Source organism: Rhodnius prolixus, unplaced genomic scaffold, assembly GCF_049639745.1.
Source record: "Rhodnius prolixus isolate KJV_2025 unplaced genomic scaffold, Rpr scaffold_18, whole genome shotgun sequence".
In the NCBI taxonomy this organism is placed as follows: domain Eukaryota; kingdom Metazoa; phylum Arthropoda; class Insecta; order Hemiptera; family Reduviidae; genus Rhodnius; species Rhodnius prolixus.
The window spans coordinates 946,410-970,212 of NW_027411636.1; the positions used below are offsets into that span (position 1 = coordinate 946,410).

General features: G+C 37.7%; 1 protein-coding gene across 2 annotated transcripts in view; it reads left to right on the top strand.

Annotated features, from left to right (window-relative positions):
- The window catches only part of LOC141462112 (uncharacterized), a 116,506-nt gene that overhangs the window by 78,759 nt on the left and 13,944 nt on the right, over positions 1 to 23,803 (top strand). For both annotated transcript variants that reach the window (XM_074143703.1, XM_074143702.1), the window contains 5 exons: positions 3,471 to 3,550; positions 15,988 to 16,034; positions 16,145 to 16,205; positions 16,714 to 16,760; positions 16,994 to 22,852. In XM_074143703.1, the coding sequence (XP_073999804.1) occupies positions 3,471 to 3,550; positions 15,988 to 16,034; positions 16,145 to 16,205; positions 16,714 to 16,760; positions 16,994 to 19,308 (2,550 nt within the window). In that variant the 3' untranslated portion in view covers positions 19,309 to 22,852. The remainder of the gene's footprint in view (positions 1 to 3,470; positions 3,551 to 15,987; positions 16,035 to 16,144; positions 16,206 to 16,713; positions 16,761 to 16,993; positions 22,853 to 23,803) is intronic.

Here is a 23,803-nt window from a genome sequence, read left to right on the forward strand (position 1 = left end):
GCGCTGTCTCCTACAGGACAGACCCCATTCGCCTACCTCTTATCCTGTTCCAAACTCGCGGCGTCTCTCCACAGCACCACTTTCATTCCTTGCTACCCCTTATTAATGATCTATCGACTAGTTCTTTTGTGTGTAATTGTCCCTCTCGGACTGGCTGTTGTTCACTTTCCCACCCTGGCTTGATGACGTGTGATTCATTTAGTGAACCTGTGAACCCCCATTCAACGTTTGTCTTCATTAATAAGTGGCTGCATTGATTTCTTCCCTTATCTAGTAAATATTTCTTTAGCAACCTCCTTGAATCGCATTGATGTCCCATATACCGTCTTTGTACGTTTTGATTTAAAAGCAACTATTTGCTTTTTGACTAAAATGAAACTATATAATTGTGCTTTCTCATTATGACTTTATAATGAAGTTTGATTTAAACGAGCATGCGTAGTGTCTTCAATATGTGAAGATGTTTGGACGTCACAAGAAGAAAAGTTAATGACTGCGTCGTGGTAGCCTTTCAGATGGTTAGTTGATCATCTTAAACTTTTTAGTAGATTAATTCTGTGTTCAGATTCTGCTCTGGCGAGAGAAAAAACCCCAGTAACCATTTTTGTTTGGATCTTCTGACTCATCAAAGTGTCTTCGTAAAACTAGAAGAAGGTCTTAGACTTGCCACAGAATAGCCATAGCCCTCTATTGGTCAGATCTTGAAAGGAAATCGATAACCAAACTGTGGTAGAACAAATAGTTGGAATATTGAAAGCGAACGAGCGCGACAGCACCATATATCACAATTAAATTACACACATTGTAGCAGCGTATCCGCTCATACATTGTAGCAGTACATATCCGCTTCCAGATTCATTAAAACTGATATTGATGGCATTGTCACACGGTGAACGCATGTTGTCAACACCATGTAGCCGCCACTCGGTGTAGTATCTCCTTAGGGAAGTGAATCACCTTGCCTATTCTAGTATAATTTATGTCTCCATTTAGATGTTCTTGTTCCTTGTCCCATACTCTTCGTCTCCATTTTCTTCTTACTAAACGCATCTGTTAGGCTAGCCGGGTTCACAGAGTTTCACAATACCTTACTCGTATTCTTTCCTCTGATGGTAGTTCTGCTTCAAAATAGGAAATAAATATCTGCTCTGAACCCTCTACTCGACTTCTTGCCCAAAATTACTTAATTCAATCTTTTACAAACTTAATATTTAAACTAAATTGGTCAAAATTTTATTTATAAAGATATATATTTTATATACACAATATTAAAGTGATGTGATGTTAAAGGAAGCATGACATAGCTCTCCTCAGAACTACCAACTTCAGAAAACATTTCGAAACCAAATAGAATCCTAAAACCCACTAGAGCAACATTTCGAAATTGGCTTTAATCCTTCCTTAGAACTCGGCTAAATAAAGTTTCCCGGAAAGAGTTCCGCATTAAAGTAATATATGCTTTCCTGTATGCTGGAAAATCTAAAGAGAAAAGTGTGACTTCCGGCGCACCGATGAGCTCAGATTAAGAATTTCACTTCCTGTTAGTATGCAGGTGGCAGCACCGTACATTCCTCTCAAATGTCTCTTTACGGGATTGCCTTCCCCCTTATATCATCCTTACAGGTTCATTCTTGGGAAACTTGCTATTTCAATTAATCCAACTGTGGGTAATTAGCAAAGTAAAAGTTCATCATATTAAGCATTAATTAAAATCCAAGACCCTAGACTGGCGATCGAACCTAGTAGCTTTGCGGACCTCTCCTTTATAAATCTGGTGAAGCCATATTTGCAATTAGTATGACAAGTTAAAAGAAAAATCGCTGTAGCTGTTTTTAAGAAAACTCCCTGAACGGAAAAGCGGCGCGTTTGTAGTACTTGGATTCAGAAGAAAAGCAAGGGTGAATTTCCGGGTCCGATGGTGGCACCTTATCTTAATATCAATTTCGAATATCTGTGATTATTTGAGTTGTGGTGGTCTTCTCTCGAATCCTGTGAACTTTTCCCAAGCTTGTGTTCCACGCTTTATCTACGCCTTTTCGGGAAAACTGACCCAGAATATTGGGAGTTTGTAAAAAGTTAAAAAAAAAAAAAAATTTGGGAAGAGCCTTTCAGAAACGCACCAAATGATGAAGCAATTTTTTGAGTCCAGACGCTGACTCAGACTGTTATAAGCGTGTTTAGAAAATGGCCAAACATTGGCTGATGAGGAAGAAGTTCTGAATGACCATATACTGGAAGTGAAGTGCATAAGCTCGGTCAGAAGACCGGAAGTGCAAGGCAGCGACATTTCCGGGCTCATTATGTTTTGGATTCTACGTAATTTACCTCCTCCTCCTCATCCTCCTCTCTTCTAAACAAGAAAACAACATTATTAAAGATTTAGCCGTGGAATGAAGGGAACGAAAAATCTACATATACAGATGGCTGTGGATTCAGGAGCCTCGACAAACTTTCTACGGGAGGAATTCAATCAGTGGAATGGTACGTTAGAGAACTACGCCGCTCCAGTAAAGAGAACAATTGGAATAGTTTGGAGAAGAGTTGATTGCGCAGGCTCGGCCTCATGATTTATATATAAATATATTTATTGGTGTTTAGTGTTGGAGGTTGGGGATATTTGCATAGTAATATGGGAGCCGGCCTCTAGAGCGCCCTAAGCGACCGGACGTGGCCACACACGGCTTCATCACAATTCTAATACTTTCCATCTGTGGTTGCTCCCAGCATCACTGTCGGCAGTTCTATTTCACACTTTGGTCCCACCGCAGAATTCGGCCACTTGTATTTGTAGTCTATACCGGAAGTGATTGATAGCTAAAAGAAAAAGCTATTGTAGCAGTAAAAGGATGAAAAGAATCTATCAGAATTGTTCATTTCCGGTCAAGAAATTCCTTTTAAACGGCGAATCGTAGGCTAAGGTGGGCTGAGGGAAGCAAAGTGAGGAAGGATGACGAGGGAGGATAAAGGTGTCTCCTCCCTGGGACTTCGGGTTGGTACCATTGGATCTATTTGGTTATGGATTAGGTACTGAGAGACTATCTCTAAAAACACTGCGCAGGAAGTTGAACTTGGTAGCGTAGTTGCAAGGCACTCTCTCACTAGAGATAATTTCCTTTTTGAAGCTGGTCACTATCTGATTACCAGACACTCACTAGAGATAAATATTCCCACCTGGCTCCTGAGGTCCTTAATTTACCAAAAAGAGGTTTGGTGTTATAGTAATAATAAATACAGTGAAATATAATGAAATACAATGAAAAATAATAAAGTAAAACTAACTATAAATGATTTGAACCAATAGTTAATGACATTAGTAAAAGGAAATGTGAAAAAACAAAAATACATTTTTGAATTTTAAATTGAAATTTGACCGTTACAATAATCACCCTTAATGATTATAGTGGAAGCAGGAAATGGTGAAGAGGCACTTCCTGTTAAACCAGCAGTTAGACCAAGATTTTCTGTTTCAGGATTTCCTGAATCGAGGGGTAGATTACTGCAAACTGCCCTGTCCAGGACAACAGATACCATCGGAAAAACTAGTCTCAAGGTAAATCATTCTACATATTCTGCATATTCACCATATTCTCCTATCAGATGGAGGTTAGCATTAAGAAGAAACAATATGTTTCGTGGTCTCTGGGTTTCGAAACAAAACGTTCTCAACGGATTGGTCTGGGTGATGTCCTCAAACAAGGAAATCGTCAAAGGTTTTCTTAACACAAGTGTCGAGTAGTGGAGAGGATCGTAATATTGAACCTTTTTATTTTGTTTTCTACAGCATTCAAGTCTTCTTAACAGATCTATATCAATAAACAGTTGTGGTACTTTACGTAGACATCTATATATTTTAATTTAAAAATTTTGTGCCAAATGTCAATCTCTGCCCCACTGGTGGGGGTACCTTTGAACACAATATAAAATAAAAAGAAATGATATTACTTTACTCTGAATCTACCTTCTATCAGTTATTTCTCTCACTACTACATTACTTTCTCTTTTAAACCACTGAAATCTAATTCAATAAAATCAAGAATGACTCAGTTCGGGGATGTTGTACTCCGAAGTGTGAAGGGTTTAGGAAGTTTGAACAAAATATTCGGTTTGTTGCGCTTCTTAATGTAGGTTCGGACTACTTTCCCCTTCTCTGCGATTAAACCAAAAAAAAAGTCCCAAACTTGCAGGGGTCGGTGGGGCGGCACATTTTAACTGGTGATGTAGAAATGTGCACCCTCTCCTTCCATAAAAGAAAATATAATATCCAACACTTTTTGTGCAAGCAAATAGACTTTTTGTGAATTCTAGGGTTTAAAAATACGAATTCCAAATGTTAATATGGACCAACAATACTTACACCTTGTCCACTACAATCTTCACAATACACTTCCAAAGCTGCAACCAAAATTTTACTTCCACCATACAAAATAGGACATTACTCAATTCATGACTTCTACCAAACAATGAAAACGAAGGGAAACTCTGTCAATTATACAACAGGTCTACCACAACATATGGAGAAAATTACCAATCATAAATATTTTAAATATTGGGCGAGAAATTAAAACTGTCCAATGGTGCCCCCTGTTCAAATGTACCCCCTCTCACCTACATTAAGACATGCTGCTGTTTTAAGCCTGGAAATCCGCCGTTTCATCGAATGAAGTACTTACATTAGTGACCATTTCATTGGTAGTTCAAATCAAGTAAAAGCTAGCAATTTCCTAATTATCAATACATGCATTTTAATTGCATCTTCAGCCTAAAGAACCTGACTACAAGGACAAGTAGGTTTGGGCGTCTACATACAGTTTCCTGTAAAACCTAAATTCCCGAAAATGAACTATACACCTGCTGATACTGTACTGGAAGCTGGAAATAAAGGAACAACATCTCGCGCGATTGAAGTTACCCTAATGTTTGACAGGAGACGGGCACATCCCACACCTCCAGGATGTATTGGATTGTTTAATGTAGTTAAATGGCACTGTCTCCCAGCAGTGGCCCCATTAATGGAGAAGTCACCATTCTACCCCAGCGCTACCAACTTCTAATTAGATTAGCCGTGGCCAAAGTGCTGCAATATAATTGCGTCATCTCACTTCCATTACCCTGCCTAATATAATAGGCCCGCTGCGACAACAAACTGTAGCTTGTAACGCTATTATTTCCTCTTCTAATGTAAGAGGCTGTCTTATACTATTGGCATATATTTTTAAATTTTATGAAACAAATATGCGCATGCGTGAAAAAAATTTAAAAAATAAAAATTCCGAACACTTGAACTACGATTCCCTAGTTCTATGATATATTATCTATTTACTAGAACTTGGTTCATAAATCAAGAATAGGCATTGTTCAAACCAATGATTCTCAACCTTATTTTTTGTCGCGGCGGCACACTAATTTTAACAATTTCACAATTTGGCGCTACACTAACAATAAGATTAGTATATTACTTATCCCATAATTCACTGTGTGTAAATTTTTTTTTTTTTTTTTTTTTTTGGCGCATCAACAGCTGAGGTCATTAGCGCCCGGAGCTTTTTCCAGTGCACTGCCGGCCTCCGGACAGTGTTCTCTCGTTACAGACAACACTGTCCATCACCGGACAGTGAGCTGTAAGAAGCTCCTAGGAAGAGAAAATCTAAGGGTCAGCTGCTGGATTCGAACCCGGGACCTCCGCGTGGGAGTCCAGTATGCTAACCTCATAGCTAATCCCTTCCCTATGTGTGTAAAATAGTTTATGTTTATTTTCAATATAAAATAAAATAATATCAATCAATCAAAATTTTATTGTTTTTGAGTAATACAGCTGATAGGCACAATATAGGAAAATTAACTAAATTATTAACTAAATACAAATCTGTTCAATATATACAATACAAAAATAAATTAACCACATAATTTTAATATAATGAAAATTAAATCACTGTTAATAAAACTAAATCAAAAATAAAAGTAATACCATGAAAGTCAAGAAAAACTAAATCAATATAACGTAATAATGCAAAGTAATATAATAAAATAAATATATGTTGATTGACGGCTATCTCATCATCAGAAAAATAGATAAACAAAATAGTCACTTTCTTAATAGAAAAAAAAGATGAAAACTGAAAAATTCAAGTCTAAAGCAGATATAGATCTGTTACCAGGAATATAAAAATAATAACTAGACAAATACAAAATTAACTACAAACCCGTCCAAATTTATATTAACAGAGGGAGATTACTCATTTAATAGGAAACTTCTGAGTGCTGTGGCTGCACAGAAATAGTTATATATCAAGTTGGCCTGGACTAAGGACTCAATTACAAGTGATTTTTCTAAGAAATTAATATGACAGGACATATCCCTATTCAGGCTTTCTGCTAACTGAATTCTAAGTGGCGCAAAAGGTGGGCACTCAAACATAAAGTGAAAGAGTGAGTCGGGCTTGAAGAGCTTACACAGAGTACAAGTAACAGAAGAATCAAAAATATATTTAGTACCTTTAATGTAAATACTTGTTTTATTTAGATTTGCAAGTCTTAGCTGGATAATAATTCTGGACTTAGTTACATTATAATTAGACTCCAAGTAAAATTCACCAAGACCAATTGTACTTAAGTTTCTGTAAATTGTATTAAATTTAGAATCTATAACCCCAAGCAATGTCATTACTTAAAAATCTATTCTGTAAGGCATCAATTATATTTGATAAAGATCTCTTAATTATTACTGGGTCCCGCGATAAAAATGTGTCAAGGTGGCCAATAGAGAACAAGTTGGGAAACCCAATTAGAATTATTGCTTGACAATGAATCCAAGCTCAGAAGCATATCAAAGCAAATACGGGGCAATCTATTAGAGGGCATCTCAAGAAGTTTTATTAAAAATGTTAACATTGATTTGACTATAGTCAGCTTAACTGGAAATATTGCACATTCTAATCGGAGATAACTATTGGGAGTTGATCTCGGCAGGTTAAATATTTGTTTTAAGAATTGCACCTGCACTGCCTCCAGATCGTCGGCATACCTATAAGCCCATATTTCACATGCATAGAGCAAAGAAGTCTTTACAACAGCATCTAACAACTTTCTGATGGGTTTAATGGAATTTGCTTTGGACGTTATTAGAATCTGCCTTACCCGATTTGTTGCTATTTTACCTTTTGATATGAAATGTTTGGACGCTTGATAAAATTTCCCAGTTAGACTGAAAGGAACACCAAAATAAGTGTATGTACTTACAATATTTATTGGAGTATTATTTATACAAACTTGCTTATTTTTTAAATGGTAATATAATAAATCTGTACTGGCCATAAAGTTACAATAATCTCGTTTCAAACAATCCACCCATCTATACCTGAATTTAAGTTTAGTCACACAAGAGGAAGCATTCATATATTCGCTTGTTAAATTTAAATTTATGGTACAACCCAGGTGGTCCAAAGAATAAAAGAGATTAATTATTTCAAAATTTTGGATCAAGGCCAAAGAATCATAATTACACCAGATATGGTCGACTATACTTGATCCCTGAGCAGAAATGAAAGTAAAATTTCCCGGGTTATCCAAGGGGGAACGGCCATTTAAAACCACCATACCGTTGTCCTCCATGATTTCAATGAGCAATCTCCCTCTTCTATTAATAATTGTATCGGAGGATTTACGCAAGGGATAAAAAATTGTATTCTCAACAGCATTTTCATCTATCAGATTTAGGTTTCCTATTCGGGAATTAAAGTCACCCCCCAAGATGATAGGACAATTATATGTGTCCGATAAATCTTTCAGAATTTCAGTTAAAGTTTCCACATAAAGATCAAATATACTACCTGGCCTCCAATAAATTAAGGCAACTATTACTTTAGTGGTCCCATAGTTTAATTCTATTATTAAGATGTTGTTATCTTTGTAAACAATACTAGAACTAAATGTGCAATTCTTATTAATTAACAACATGAGGCCACCACTAGCTCGACCTACAGATTTTTCTTTAACAGCTGGACTTACAAACGTTTTAAAATTATCCAAGTAAAGAGGCAACTTAATATTTTCATTTACCTTCCAAGTTTCACATAAACCTATTATATCAAATTTTGCTAATTTTTTTAAAACCTCTAAATCTGTATCAAATAAATTATTAAGACCATTAATATTCTGAAAAAATACTTTAATATTATGATTTCTATTTACCCCAACTAAATGCCCTGACAATTTCTGAGGAAATTCTTGAAATTCTGGAGAAATACCGGATCGTTTTCCTTCTTGGGGGTGGTAAGTGTCCTGAGCTGTAATATGTAATGGCTAAGTTGGACTTTGCGCATCTTTCCTACTCTTTGGCACCTTCTTGCTTGTCCCTCCTTTTTTTTAACCACAGTTTTATTGTTTCAGCATTTCCCGAAGCAGATCCTTTAGGCGTTTCTTTCTTAAGAATCCTTCTTGAAGCTCTTAGTTTATTTTCCTTTTCCTTATCTGAAGTATCAACATCCGAAGCAAGAGATGCACCTGTAGAGGTGCCAATAGATGAAATTTCCTCTAATTCCATTCTTTGCAACTTTTCTAAAGAAAATATTTCATTCTCAACCAATAATTTATCATTTCTCAGTGATGCTTTATAATTATGACTTCTAGCTCGTATCATAAATGGAATCAATTGTTTTCTTATTTGTCTTTCTTCATAAGTGTAATCCTTAGACATTCTTATGGGAGAATCTTTCAAGTTAATAGATGCCTTTAGTACTTCAAGCCTTTTCCGGTAAGTTGTAAATCGAACTAAGACAGGCCTTTTACCAGTGCGCGGTATACCAAGCCTTTCTGTCCTGTCAATTTCCATTAATTGAATATCTATTTTTAGTTTCTCTTTTATTAAGTCGAGTACAATATTCTCTAAGTCTTCATTCTTTTCATTTTCACTTTCAGCGATATTATAAAGTATAATATTGTGTTCCTTATTAGACCTTGCTATCAAGTAATTGACTCTATTCAAGTCCTTAAGTTTAGTATTAACACTGGTATACTTATCTTCCAAATTTTGTATTCTCTTGTTAAATTCTGTTATTTGAGAATGCAAATTATCTAAAGATGATTCTAATCGTTTAATGTCGTTTTTCATATCTTGCTTAAACTCGTCAAGTTTAGATAATATTTCTTTGATGCCCTCAGACATTTCAATTATTACTAATTCCAAATGAATAAATGAAATATCGCACAGAATAAAACATCAAATTTCAACGCTCAACAAGAATTATAATTTTGATAATAAATCAATAACTTGGTTAAAAAGCTGGATTTTAATCAACAGCTCTCCACTCACAGGTCAAAGTTTATAAGATGAGAATAATAGACAACATACACCTACACACCTCGTACATCCACCTTATAATGCTGAATTGAAAGTATTCTTTTATCAACTTTCTTTTTCTTTTTTCTTCGGAAAATCTATCACCAAACGATTATCTATTACTTACACTTTAACAGAATATATTATGTTATACCAATTTGTAGAATTATTTAAAAAGATTTTTGGCGTAAAGAGCACTGTAAGAAAATAAACTGCACAGAGACGATGTTCACTGTTCAAAGGCCAGAGCCTAACTCTAAAAATAAAATAATATGTACTACAAAAACAACAGTATATGTTTATTAAGTGATTAATTACAAAGTTAATAATAAGAATACTTTTAATGAGAAATTTGAGCTTGATGTTTTTTGATAATTACAGTTTATATTTGGTCGTATAAATGATAATGCTACTCTCATTATCGTCTTCTACAATTTAATATATAATTTTTATTGTATGCATTTATAAAATTTGGGCGGCACACTTCAATAACTTTTTGCGGCACGCAAAAGTACCGCGAACACAATGGTTGAGAATCACTGGTTTAAAGGGTAAATAAATTTAACAGGAAATAAAAAAGAATCCTAGGGATAAAGTGCTTAATTCCCCAATCAGAATCTGGAAGAAATATAAAGATGGGGAAAGAAAGTAAAGCAAAATGCAGTGGTAGGTACCGCAGTAATAAGCTGAAAATATGAACGTGAACTCCTGCAACGTTTTGTGGGCGGTCCTTGTGCCATTAGTTCCCCTAACCTTGATTGCGAGCTAAACAATAGATGAAGAGAACGCCTTAAAGAAGACTTCAATCCAAGATGTAAGAACAGTATATGGAAGGATTTGAAAGAAATTTGTGGTAGAAGTTGGTAGAGGCGGAGAAGGTAGCTTGGCGCCAGGTTAGGATAATAAATTACCAGAGGGTCCCGGCAATGTGAACTGGTCAGTGAGGCCAGTGAATACATTAACTTGAGATCACCGAGACTTTAGCCAGCCCCTCCGCTGGATTTATTAATTGAATTCCAATTTTTGAATCATGTCAGTACAACGCACAACTACACATAAGACAAGTTCTCACAACAAAGCTACTTCTGTGGGCATAGCGTTTGTTTGTTAAATGGTGCCGACCTTTCCATGAGAGGACGCTTGCCAGTTGTTCTCTAGATCACAACTTGAGATACTTCTTTAAGCCAATGTCTCAAACTGGATTCGAGCCTAAAACTTACACCCTATCGCTCACACCTATTTAAAGTCAAATAAATAAACCTAACTAAGAACAGTAAGCACTCTAACTTAATGTGCATTCAAGTTCCTCCGAGTAAACCATGAAGACTTAATCATTCAACACTCAATGTCACATAGAAAGTTAATATTTAGGCCCTATAATGGTATCAACTATAATTGGACTAAATTTCATGGTGATTGGATGATTATAGCACGAGTAATTGAAGGCTAAAGTTGGAGCTAGTTTTAAGAACTCGAAAACCTCAATATCTGCTATTCAAATGCATCTAGAAAGTTAATGTTTATTAAAACTGTCCGGTAGGACAGTTGTATAAGGGTTGACCATCAAAAACTGCACGAAAAAGCGTAACGTTGAAAAACACCCAACTTTGACAATTTTTTTCTCTTTTTCTATAAAAGATAAAATTCCCAAATTTTCTTTAAAATATAGGGCAAACCCTTCTTTATGACTGTAATTTTTTTGCAACAACCTAGATTTGATAGATATTGAGAAAAAAGATGCTCAAAATGAGCAAAAACGGCATTTTCAAAAAATGTTCTTGTTCTTGTTCTTCTTGTTCTTCTTCTTGTTGTTGTTGTTGTTACCTTTTTTGTAAACAACGTAGCGCCTAAACGCGTGAACCGATTTTCATGAATGAGGTGTCATTGGATTCGGAATTTTATGTAGATGTGCCTTTTGGGGGTCGCGACGCTGTACATGGAATGGGAGAGGAGTTAGCCCCTTTTATGTAAAGCCCCCTCCAAAATTATTATCATTAATTACTCTGTAAATCTTAGCCCGATTTTGATAAAATTTGGTAGGATGACAGGGTTAGGGCTCCCCTACGTAACATTAAAGCGACGATCTGCTCTTACACTTGTTAAGGGGAAGTATAGCAATCGTTTCAAATTATCGAAAAGTAAACCGATTGTCATGAATAAAGTGTCATTCGAATCGAAATTTTGTACAGATTTGCACTTTAAAAGTCTCGACGCTGTGCCTCATAAGGAGGGGAGTTTGCCCCACCCAAGTAAGGCCCTTTCTAAAACTATTATTACCAATATTTCTATAACGGTTAGTCCGATTTTGATAAAATTTAGTAAGAAGAAGTGGTTAAAGCTCCTCTACGTGGCTGTGAAGTGCCATCATGCTCTTACACCTACTAAGAGGAAGTATTGCAATCGTTAAAATTTTCAATGAGTGAACCGATTTTCATCAATGAATTGTAGTTCGATTCAAAATCTTTGCCTCTTTGCCTTTTAGGGAGAAGTACTGTAATCGCAGTTTAATTTTGCTATTTACGTACAAATTACCTTCCTATTTTATTCAAAACGCTTTCTCAAAAAAATTGTTATTGAGGATGGTTTGGGGACCGCAACTATAATCATTCTTTAAAAAGATCTGTCCAGTGGTAGTAACTCCGACTTAACACCTTTTCAGGTTATAATGATAAAATTAAATTTATTATTCCCAATTTTAATAAAATCTGAAAAGCAGATATGTAACTTTGCAAAACATACAAATAAGAAAATCTATCCAAAAGGTACAAAAATCTCTTTAACAAAAACTTACAGTTTAAAATGTTAAGTATAAGGGTTGATTAAACGCCAAAAGGTACACAAATCAGCAAGTACCCAACATTTCATTAATACTTCATTGATATTATTTTAAGTAATTTTACTACATTAATTTTCATTAATATTTTTTTGAATTTATTAGATGTTTCACAGACCCTTATGCTGGCCAGTTCATTCATTTTCTTTTTCTTTTATGATTTAAGTCGCGTCAACATCAAGGTTATTGGCGCCCGGAGCTTTTTTCAGTGCACTGCCGGCCTCCGGACAGTGTTCTCTCGTTACAGACAACTCTGTCCATCACCCGGACAGTGAGCTGTAAGAAGCTCTTAGAAAGAGAAAATCTAAGGGTCAGCAGCTGGATTCGAACCCGGAACCTCCACGTGGGAATCCAATATGCTAACCGCATAGCTAATCCCTTCCCTTTGTTCATTCATAATATTTTATTTTTTTGTTATAATTATGATAAAATGTACATTATATTTTCGTAATTAAATAGGTACTTTATTTTAGCTTTATTCCAAATTATTCTTCTGATTTATCTTTATTATGCTCTTTATTCTGAATAGTCACATATATCGTATGTATGTACATGCACGTTAAAGTAAAAAAAGACAAAGGCAGAGTCGGCTTCTATTTAAATTTGAATCACGGATTTAAAATAATATTTCAGTCTAGAATTCGTCTTTCCGAAGTATTTGTGAGCACAAATAACGCGTAGGTAATATCAAGTAAATTATTCAACAATAATTATTCATTTCTCAATTGTAATTTAATGTAGTCCCTCTAATTTTACTTATAGTAAAATACTGGAATAATTAGCTGTCCTAAAAATATGCATATCTTATTTATCTTATTACAGTCAATCTAAGTTAAATGGTGTTCTACTTGAACAAATATTTTGTAGATTAAAATAGCCAGCATAAGGGTCTGTGACATCTAATAAATTCAAAAAAATATTAATGAAAATTAATGTAGTAAAATTACTTAAAATAATATCAATGAAGTATTAATGAAATGTTGGGTACTTGCTGAGTTGTGTACCTTTTGGCGTTTAATCAACCCTTATACTTAACATTTTAAACTGTAAGTTTTTGTTAAAGATACCTTATATAGAGTACAGTAGTTACTATACCGTATAGTAAGTAGCAAGTTGGCTTGAGATTGGATTGGTGATAGCAATCGTGGATTAGATTGGTGCTACTTTTTTGGCTTTTATTAGTAAGTATTAGGACATAACATAGGTGCGTAAGTTGATGTTTTTCAGGGCGTACCAGAGGAGGGCTAATTGTTAGTGAGACAGATTAACAGGGTTCTAGACTAGTCTGTAGTCTCGGATGTACAAAGTAAGCCCGGTAATTAACTTCTAGCTTGGCGTTGTTACTTAGTTAGTGGAGCCGCGGCTGACCCCAATCAAGACAGCTGGTGTTGTGGTTATAGTTGACTCCAAATAATGGTGCTCATACTTTATCCTTTTCTCATTACAATAATTTGATTGGAAAAGCTTAAATATTCTTTTCTCGTTCTAAATCACTCTTTACACAATTACATTATTACCCCGAAGGTGATGTTGATGTTATTAGTTAACAAACTTACGAATTTTATTTTTAAACAGCATTTTGAGATCGGCCTACACAGATGTCTTTTTCAAAAAGAATAACCTATGATCCTGTCTTCTGCTACTAGAGATTGTCCAAACTTGTTTGTTTGAAAGACATGAGGCTTTCAAGATCTTCTATGCGGAAAAATAGACTAGATACTCTGTAGCTAGACTAGACACTGATACAGTTGTAGATTATGCTCGTATATTGAGCTAATTTATGTCTAAGTGGAAATAAAACTATAATTTAGCAAAGTGAGATCTTGTTGGCAGTGGTACTCACAGAATGCAGAAAGTAGATTTTGTTGGAGGTTGGGACGGCTGTTGAATGAAGTGGGGGAGGTAATGATGATCACTTGGGAATTCTTGGCGAGCACAGCGTGTGATCAACAGCAGGTTGGCTTGTATTGATGACAAGTTGGGCCAATAGTCTGTTAATGGTCTGTTTAGACCACTCTCATGCTCTATGGGGCATGATTTAATATGGCATGGTCTGGCTGGCTGGCTGGCTGGGGGTCGAGGCGTTTGGAAATATCTAATACGTTTAGTAGCCTGCAGTGCGAAGATTGTGATTGGTGTTAACGTGTAAAGAATGTCCTGTAGATTTATTGCATTTATTACCAGCCAAACTCCGGAGTCCCTCCCAGTCTAACGAAGGAGACAAATGGAGGATGGTTTAGGTCACTGCTACCACTTCTTGCCTGAAGAGGCCACCACCAGCCCTTCCGCTCTAACCATATCGTCATCCTCTCCGTCCACTCCACTAGCTTCGCAAAGAAATCCCTAAAGTAAAGTACGAGCTCATTCCTTCAGGAATAAGGGAAAAGAGTAACGGCAGCTTTATTTGAAGCAGGAAAGCTCAATCCCATAATTTTGAGCAATTTTTTTTAAAGGGGAAAATCTACATTCGGTTCTGTGCGAAAATCTACCCAGAATGCATCGCTAATGTGCATCTAAGTCTTACAAAGAATACTTCTTGGCTCTACCACAGATCTGTGAAGTGTTTTTATGTTATTTATCGAAAACTATTCATTGTGCAACTATCTCCCTCATCTACTTTCATGGCATCATCAGCATCTAGTCACAAATCATCCATTTCTATTTTTAACATTCATTCAGAGGACCACCAGTTTGCCCCTGTATCAAGCGATTATCAGAAATGGGTTAATACTTTATTTATTGGTATAAATTTACTAATAACTTTTCTTTTGGAAAATTTTGAGGATGGAAAAATGAAATATGTATAAAATTTAGAATTTAGAAATATCTTAGAACTCCGAAAATTTGAACTTAGTACTTTGAACTCTTTTCTGGCCAGGTAATGAAATGAAACAATTCTGAGAACATTACGTTTTATCGGAATACTAGGGGGCGTTGTTGCAGGTACAGACTTGCCGTGACCAGCATTCCGCATCCGCAACTTCTCTGCATATATTCTCTTGTAGACCATATCTATTTCGTGACCTCCTGAAATGAAATTTTATTTCTTTAGCTGGAGTGCAAAGTCTGGGTTTGTTTAGAACTGTGCTAGTGACGTAGAGAGTCATTCTAGTCCGAAACTATTCACTTTCCGCAACTATTAGCGCAACATTATCTTGTAGTTGTAGTCTTTGTTCCAACAACTCTATTAAACTTATTTTCGTCTTCCTTGGCCGTTCTTACTGTTGAGAACTAGATCTTCTTTCATTACCTGCAGACTGCAGTACGCTCCCAGCTAATAGTTGCGACAACTGTCATAATTTATCTCTTGAACTGCTGTGATTAAGTAGCCTCTGCGGACACATGTGCTTCTCACTTATATTTTATCTTCAGGACTGCAAATATATGTAGTGATTTTGATAATATACAAAGAGGATAGTGAAAGTATAAAATAAAATAAAGAATAATGCACATAATTTAATTGAGAGATTTCGGCCTCTCAACTTCCGCCGGATCCCATGGGAAATAAATAAACTGTGATCATTCCCTGCATGTTTGGACAGGAGTATTCATTCAGTTGGATACCAGTTCCAGAGCATCCACTATTCTAACTCAGAGGACCTCAACATATTTCCAGTTCCATCTCAATACCACTAATAATATGAAAGCAATTCTCAGTTGTTGAAAGAAAATACAAAAATCTGAATTTTACCTCTTACAACTTTCTCTCATCCCAGATTACGTCATTAAACAGGAAATCCGAAATTTTGATTCGTTTCCTTTTACCGCATGCAGCCAGAGGAAATGTCATTTATGTTTTTATTTGTTTGGTTTGTTGCAGATTTTTCAACGCCATTGATTACTATCTGGACCATCACGCGCAGGACAGTAAGATATGCTTCTTTATTAATATCCTTATTGACTACTTTCGTAAACATGGGTGCACTAAGCAGTCAGGTGTAATCTGATGTTTGACAATTGTATGTCTAATGTTTCAGACTCGGTGATTGGGGTCCACTGTACCCATGGGGTGAACAGAACCGGCTACATGCTGGCCAGGTAATTCTCTTTCTAACACTACGAGCGGGGTGTCTATTGAATAATGAGATTAGATCAGGGTCGGTCTAGTTCGGTAGTCACCTGGCCGGAACTGTCCAATTGGACACTCTTCTTGTAAGGTCTCGCAGTTCTCCTTCTCCCGTTGTTTTTAAATTTATTTGGCGTATCGTTTCCTCTTGCCTCAATGTGTCAGAAGATCCCAGCGCTCATTCGTAGGAAACATAGAAGAGTTGTTATAACTATAGTCTGCTGCAGCATGAATGGTCTCACCGGACATGCTCAGTAGCCAGCAGAATTTGATTGTGTTTGGTCACTATGGAGAATGCAATTCTAGATTTCTTTCTCCTTTTTAATTGATCCACTGTAGGACTCAAGACTCAGATATGGATGAAGATGAGACCTGTAGCTCACTCACACTCCTTATTTAATAGACACATCCTCGTAGATCATATTTTTTATATTACGTATGGAAGGTCCAGGTTATTATCAACATTTCTCTTTGTCATAGATACCTGATCCAGAGACTTGGCATCCCAGTGCGAGAAGCGGTCATGTGTAAGTTGGTCCCCTTTACCAATAAATTTCGATTGCTTCCCCCACTCTGCCTTTCCTTTATTTTTCCTTAAAAATACTCCCATAATTTATAGTTAGTTCTTTTTTAATCTTCTAATTTTTATCTAATTTCTGTTTGATATTTTCTCTCTGATATTATGATTTGCCAGTTGTAATGATGTTGCCGCAGAGTGGCGCCACAGAATTGCAATATAGATGCAATATAATGTTTGCAGGCGTTGCAAGTGCAAGAAATCACGAGATAGAGCGTAAACCGTATTTATATGAACTGGGAAGACATACGGATCTAGTAGCCAAGAAATCTTCCAACAAGGACATACAGTTTACCAGGATAAGACCCGCAGGGCTGGCGGATACTTCTCCAGCCGCGGGACTTGTCTCCGCACCGCCACCACAGCCGCCATCTTCAATGGCCTTACGTCCGGATAGCTGGCGATCTCCCGCAGGTGGCCCAGATAAAGTAAAGGTTCACAAACCGTCTAGCGCGCCCATCACTAGTAGGGCGCCATCACAGCAGAGCATGCGCCATCTAACTCGTGCTAACAAATTCAACGGACAAATGATGAACGAATCCAGAAATAAGGAGACTAGGGAGCTGGCACACAAGTTTTCACCTGGTTATGACAGCTACAAGGAACCTATGATGGGTTACAGAGATCAAATGTGGGATGGTAAAGAAGTAATGCGCAGTCGGCCAAGAAATAGTCGCAGCAGGGAAAGAGATTTTGTTGCACCAAGAGGTATTCAGGTTGAAGAGAGAGGAACGCCTCGAGAAGTCGTGAGAGGCACCTATGACGATAGGTACAGACATCGGGCATCACCTCCGCCTCAACATTTCCAGAATAGACCAGTAATTGAAGAAGCGAGGAGAGGTTATCGAGGAGACAGGCCAGATATTCCGGTGGATCCTGTAGACAAACCAAGAGGTTACCCTCCAGATGATTATATGAGACCATCTGCCAGGGATCGGCCCTCTAGTTTAGAAGAGTTACCATATGAACATCCTGGCCGGACAAGTCGTTATGCATCCAATGAAAGATTCAGAACTGAACGCAGACTTTACACAGAGTATGATAGACCAAGGTCCGGAGAGGAAATGCGGGCTTCACAGTCTCCGCATTTTAGTGGACGTTACAGCTCTAGTCCACCTCCTTATGCTCGTGGAGGAATGGAATCAGGTGCCATACCATTTGCAGCTAATCGTCGATTGGTTGATACAAGTAGACAGTTTGAACCCGACCTGCCGGTTGGAGGTCGACGTATGGAAAGTGATATGCCAGTTGGGGGTCGTCGAATGAATGAAGGTGTGGCTGAAGTGCCACCTCCACCAAGAATGCATATGGCAGAAAGTCTCCATACTGTCAGACGGCGAATAGACGATGTGCACTTAAACAGAGGACGTGTGAACAATGAAATAGCAACGATTCGTGAACCAATGGACGTAGATAGACCAATGAATAGAGATATGGGCGATCACTTTCGAGAACGCCGTGAATATAGAACAAGCCCTTCACCTGGTAGGCCTAGATCTGGCTATGTGGATAATTATGAACCCAGAGGTGGGGCTGTTCCACCGTACGGTATGGGTGCACATGTACCTGAGAGAAATAGTTCACCAATGAGAGCTCCGGCCAGAGGGCCGGTTCCAGATTCGGATATGCGGCGAACTCTTGCTTCGCCTCCGCGTCAAACATGGAATCCATGGCCAGAATTTGGTAGACAAACACATGGCGAGGGACCCCCTCATAGAGAATATGGCCCGCCTAGACGAGCGCCACCACCCTTTCGAGGAAGTGACGAACCACCTCCACCAGGAATAGAAGCGGAAATGAGGAGAGAAATGGAAGAGAGAGGAAGAAAAAAGTCACCCAGGAAGCTCAGTAGATCACCAATCAGACCAAGACGTAGCACTAGTAGAAGTCTCAGTAGGAGTAAGATACGTCGCAGTATTTCGCCAAGGAAGGTTAGGGCTTCAAAGCAAAGAGAGCCATCTGGCGGCGGAAGAAGTTTCCCGCCAGCAGAAGATAGAGGGGGCGCTGGTTGGCCACTTCCAAGGGGGTCACCAGTACCAGCTCCCTCGGCGCCAACTGGAAGGGAAGTTTGGATTGATGAACATGCACCCATTAGAAGCAGGATAGATGATGGTCCGGATTGCAGACTGATTATAAATAAGAAACGTTCCAGCGCATACCCTGAGGAAAACGATCCGGTAGAAAATCGGCCATATCCTAGCAGTAGCGGCCGAGAAGAGCGAAGACATATTTCGCCACCAAAGGTGTTAAATGAGCGAGATAGAGGAATGCACATGAATGAAGAGATGATGAGAGACAGAGAGTTGGGACGGATGAAGTATGGTAGAGGGGGCGAGAGAGCGCGAGGTGGAGGCGGGCGGAACAAGCGCTCCGGGCCGCCCCAGTCGAGGATGCACGGAGGCCCACGGGACAAGATGGCCCGGGGTACTGGTCGACAGATGAAGAAGCCCGTCTTCGACCGGTTGGACTCCCGTCGCGGACATTGGCCACCGCGTTGAGTTCACCCAGCTGACATCTAAGGGCACGGAAATTCCAACTTGGCTCTGTTATTAAAGCCAAGAGAGTTATTTTATTTTTGGAACTGCTGCATGTCTTTTATTTAGAGTCCCTTTTTATCAAAAGATTGTAACTTTTTCTTTTTAAACATTCTTGAAGGTTGTCCAGGGTTTAAAGGGGATAGATCTATATTCATTTCTAAATCTAGCTAACAATGAAAATACGTGAACCAGTGGACATAGATAGATCCATCGGGGTCAGTTTCAATTCGGCGACATTGTGGGCAGAGCTACTCATGGTACCAAAATTAGAGTGTTTTTCAAACGTCCTGATTAATCCTTTCAACTCTAAATGACTAAATCATGCAAGGCCCAATTTCCAATAAGGAATAAAGATCAATATCATTCAATTTCTGGTGGATGATTAGATCTCTGGTGAATTAGATGATTTAGAGTTCACAAATTGTATTAGTTGTTCGGGCTGTGACTAATTTAGTCAGAGAGTCAGAGACTAAGAATTAGTCATGCCTGAATGTGGGCAAGTCTCCAGATCTCGTAAGACCATCTGCGATTCACCTCTCAGGTGATGATGGATTAATTGCCCCACAGCTTCCAGTCACAACTCCAAACTCTTTGCTGATCTCTAGTGTAAATGATACAATTTTTAACTTGCTGTACATGTCTTTGAAACCAATGGCCAATCTTCAAGAATTTCTTAATAATATTTGTAGTCAACAAATGAAGATACCACTATAACAAAAATTTTTATCTTTATGTTGACTAAATTTTTCTCTGTTAGTGTTAGCTAAAATCTATTTTATTCATCAAATAATTATTTGTTTAGCTAAATTTAAAATTAATGAGCAGGATAAATTGGTGCACAATTGGAAAGTGCATTCTGAGTTGCGTTCCCAAGTTCAGTTTTCTTATCAACTCGGAAATATGGCAACTCAAGTTGATTTGCCAATCATTTTAAACTATATATTGTAAAAGGATTGTAAAAGCAGTTTTGCTTTTTTAATTTTTACTCTAGAATAGAATTTTCTTTTAAAGTCATTTTTATTATTTTGTTTTATTATAAATTCAAGTTAGAATTGAAGTCAGTTTTTACCTACTAAATGTTGTAATGCCAATAAATGTTTTCTGTAATAAATAAACATTTTTTAACCTTGCAAACTTCATTTTTAATAATTTTTTTATGTTTTATCATTTCAAATTAGCAGTCAACCTTGAAAAGGGAAAGAAATGACCAGCAACCAGCAAGATTCAGGGTGACATCTTAAATATGGAGTAACCAGCGACCGGGTCAGCATTTTATGGGCACACCCATAAAGCTAATCACGTTTTACTTTCCTTGTTTTTGATTTCGCAGCTGCTCACTGAAAAGCCGGACAACTAACTCCGGCTGAGAAGAAGCACCTTCTACTTTATAATCGCCGTCTTACTGTGCATCCTTCCAATCCTTCTATCAAAATAACGTCAAATGTGGACATCCACTCTGGATAAGAAAGTTCTTGGATGTTCTTGATTTTGGAATTAAGAAATTCATATTATTCAAGCTAGTAAAGAGAGCAATTGAAGCAGTTAAATCTTTTGGTAGATATGTGGGTCGGCGCCTTGTGTTGTTGTGACCCAGGATGGTGAAGATGAAACAATGAAAATCAAGCAACCAAAAGAACAACAATAACAACCAAGAAGGAAGTTACTTAACCCAGATATCGGGAGTCGAGCTGACTGCTTGAATCGATAAAAGTGAACATTCAGTTGCCTTTAAAAGCATCAGCTGGCGGAGATGCTTTTCTTAGTGAATAACAAGAAAAATACGATGTGTGATTGCAGATGAAATACAAATTTTAAGAAAAGATTCAGCAGCAACATAGATTCAGGTCTGGGAGCACGGCAGTCGCAACGTAGACAAACAGCTCTGCGGGATAAGATAAACGCTCCAAAGCATGACCTCCAGACCAGATCTACGAATATCCGGCTTAAATATCTCTGTCGTCAGCTTAATATACTCTTGAAAAGTGTTTCACACTAATTATTCACTACAACTTCTCTGGCAATCAGCTGTGAGGAAATATTGCATCCATAGTTAGTAATATCCGGTTTGAATTTATCGCCAACATGTAAATAAACTTCACTGTATTGGAGTTTGGAGAAAGAGGAAGTGACGCAGTTGAACCAATCATGAGGGAATGTTAAGCCACCTTCAAGATACAACTGTGCCCTCAATTGAAGCGATCTTCATATTAAATTCTCAAGTCATCCCCGATATTCTGGCTGTGGATCCATTGTTCAGGATATTCCATCCCATTGTGATAATAAAGATCATAGCATCCTTCAATATCTTTCCTTTCCTTTTCATATCAGAAAATCTGAAGCCAGCATCTTCATCCAGAGGTGCTTTGCTTCGGCCATGCTGTTGCCAAAAAGGTTTATTTAAGGCACAAACAAAATTAATTATTAAGGGTACAAATGTTGGCAACCATTCGTTTAGTGAACAATATAATCCTCGGCACAAGAATAGGAGTAATGGAGTAGAGCCCTAATTCTGCACATGGCTGGAAACACTAATATTTGACACAATTCCTTTGTCAGTTCTTCAAATTCTTCAAGCAAGCAAAACAAACTACCCAGCTTATATTCAAGGCCAAGAATTTCGGAAGCCTGTGTTTTAAAGACAATGGAAAGGTATTAAAAGGTATTACAAAATAGTCAGATTACCTGAGCATAAGTTCAAAATACACTGCCCTTCTGTACACATTGAACTGAGCCTCGTTCAATTGGAAGCAGCCACCCGGAGATTGCGCTGCTCGCGCACACCCAGACGGTCTGATGAAAAAACATGGCGCCCACCCAAGATCGAACTAAACCAAAGAGAAGTACATTAAAATGAGAGAAAATCCAAATAAGTCAATTCCAAATAAATCGGAATGGAGGTTTCTTAGTTTTTCCAAGGTTAAGCCTGGAAATTCCTTACTTGAGACTGCATTTATGATTTGCAAGAAAAGTAATGGGTTGGAGAAGTATAAAATTTTAAATTAGTTTATGAAAGTCCTTGATGGATTTGGTAAGAAAGGGTATTGCATGAAAGGAAGCGTAGGCAGCGGCAGATCGGGCACTTTCCTAAAGAGGAGGTGCCAGTGGACTGGGATTGTCTCTCAGTAGTTATTAAATAGGTGACAGAACATCGAACTGGAAGAATTCGAAGAATGTGTGAAGAGGAGATACTTGGAAAAAAAAACTAGTCTGGTAAAATAAATAAGGGGAAAGTAATGTCTGGAAGGTGCGTTCTCTGGTGGTGCTGAGTGTGTATTCATGAGCTGCAGTACATCAAACTTTGTGGGAAGAACCCCAGTAATCAGAGTCCAACATCCAGTAGATCGATTCTTTGGGGGAAAGGGGACAACAGGAGATCGTCCATAATGAGTTTTGAAGATAAGGGGAGAATCGACGGTTCTGGAACTCAAAAAAAGGGGAAGAATCCCTGCAGCCTCACTTCTAGGTCGCTAAGGTATCACCGTTCCTACCAAATATCAACTTCCAGGTATTACAATATTACGTTTAACAGTAGTAAGGAAATGGGGATTCAGGCACACCTAAAATGTGCACGTTTTTTGTACATGATGGCCGCCATCCCAACTCCGCCCACAATCTACACCACCCATACTTATTGAATAATCATCGAATTCAACGAGAGTTTAGGCCACGCCCCCCCTCTTTATTGACTAATCATCGAATTCGACGAGGGCTTAAGGCCACGCCCCCCCCCACCTTATTGATCAATAAGGGCCCCATTTCACAGCAAAACCATGACCCAAAAAAAATTTCAACTCTCAATATCTTCTCAACTAATGAATCTGCACTCAAGAAAACTATACCGTGCTACTCAGTAAAACGGAGTGTGTAAGAGCAGAAAATTTCATCGAATAAGCAGTTGTTTACTGTGAGAATTATAAGGGCCCATTTCACAGCAAAACCATGACCCAAAAAAATTTCAACTCAATATCTTCTCAACTAATGGATCTGTCCTCAAGAAAACTATAGCATACTACTCAGTAAAACCGAGTGTGTAAGAGCAGAAAATTTCATACGAATAATCAGTTGTTTACTGTGGGAATGATAAGGGCCCCATTTCACAGCAAAACCATGACCCAAAAAAATTTCAACTCTCAATATCTTCTCAACTAATGGATCTGCACTCAAGAAAACTATAGCGTGCTACTCAGTAAAACGCAGTGTGTAAGTGCAGAAAATTTCATACGAAAAATCAGTTGTTTACTGTGGGAATTATAAGGGCCCCATTTCCAGCAAAACCATGACCCAAAAAAATTTCAACTCTCAATATCTTCTCAACTAATGGATCTGTCCTCAAGAAAACTATAGCATACTACTCAGTAAAACAGAGTGTGTAAGATCACAAAGTTTCATACGAATAATCTGTTGTTTACTCTGGGAATTATAAGGACCCCATTTCACAGCAAAACCATGACCCAAA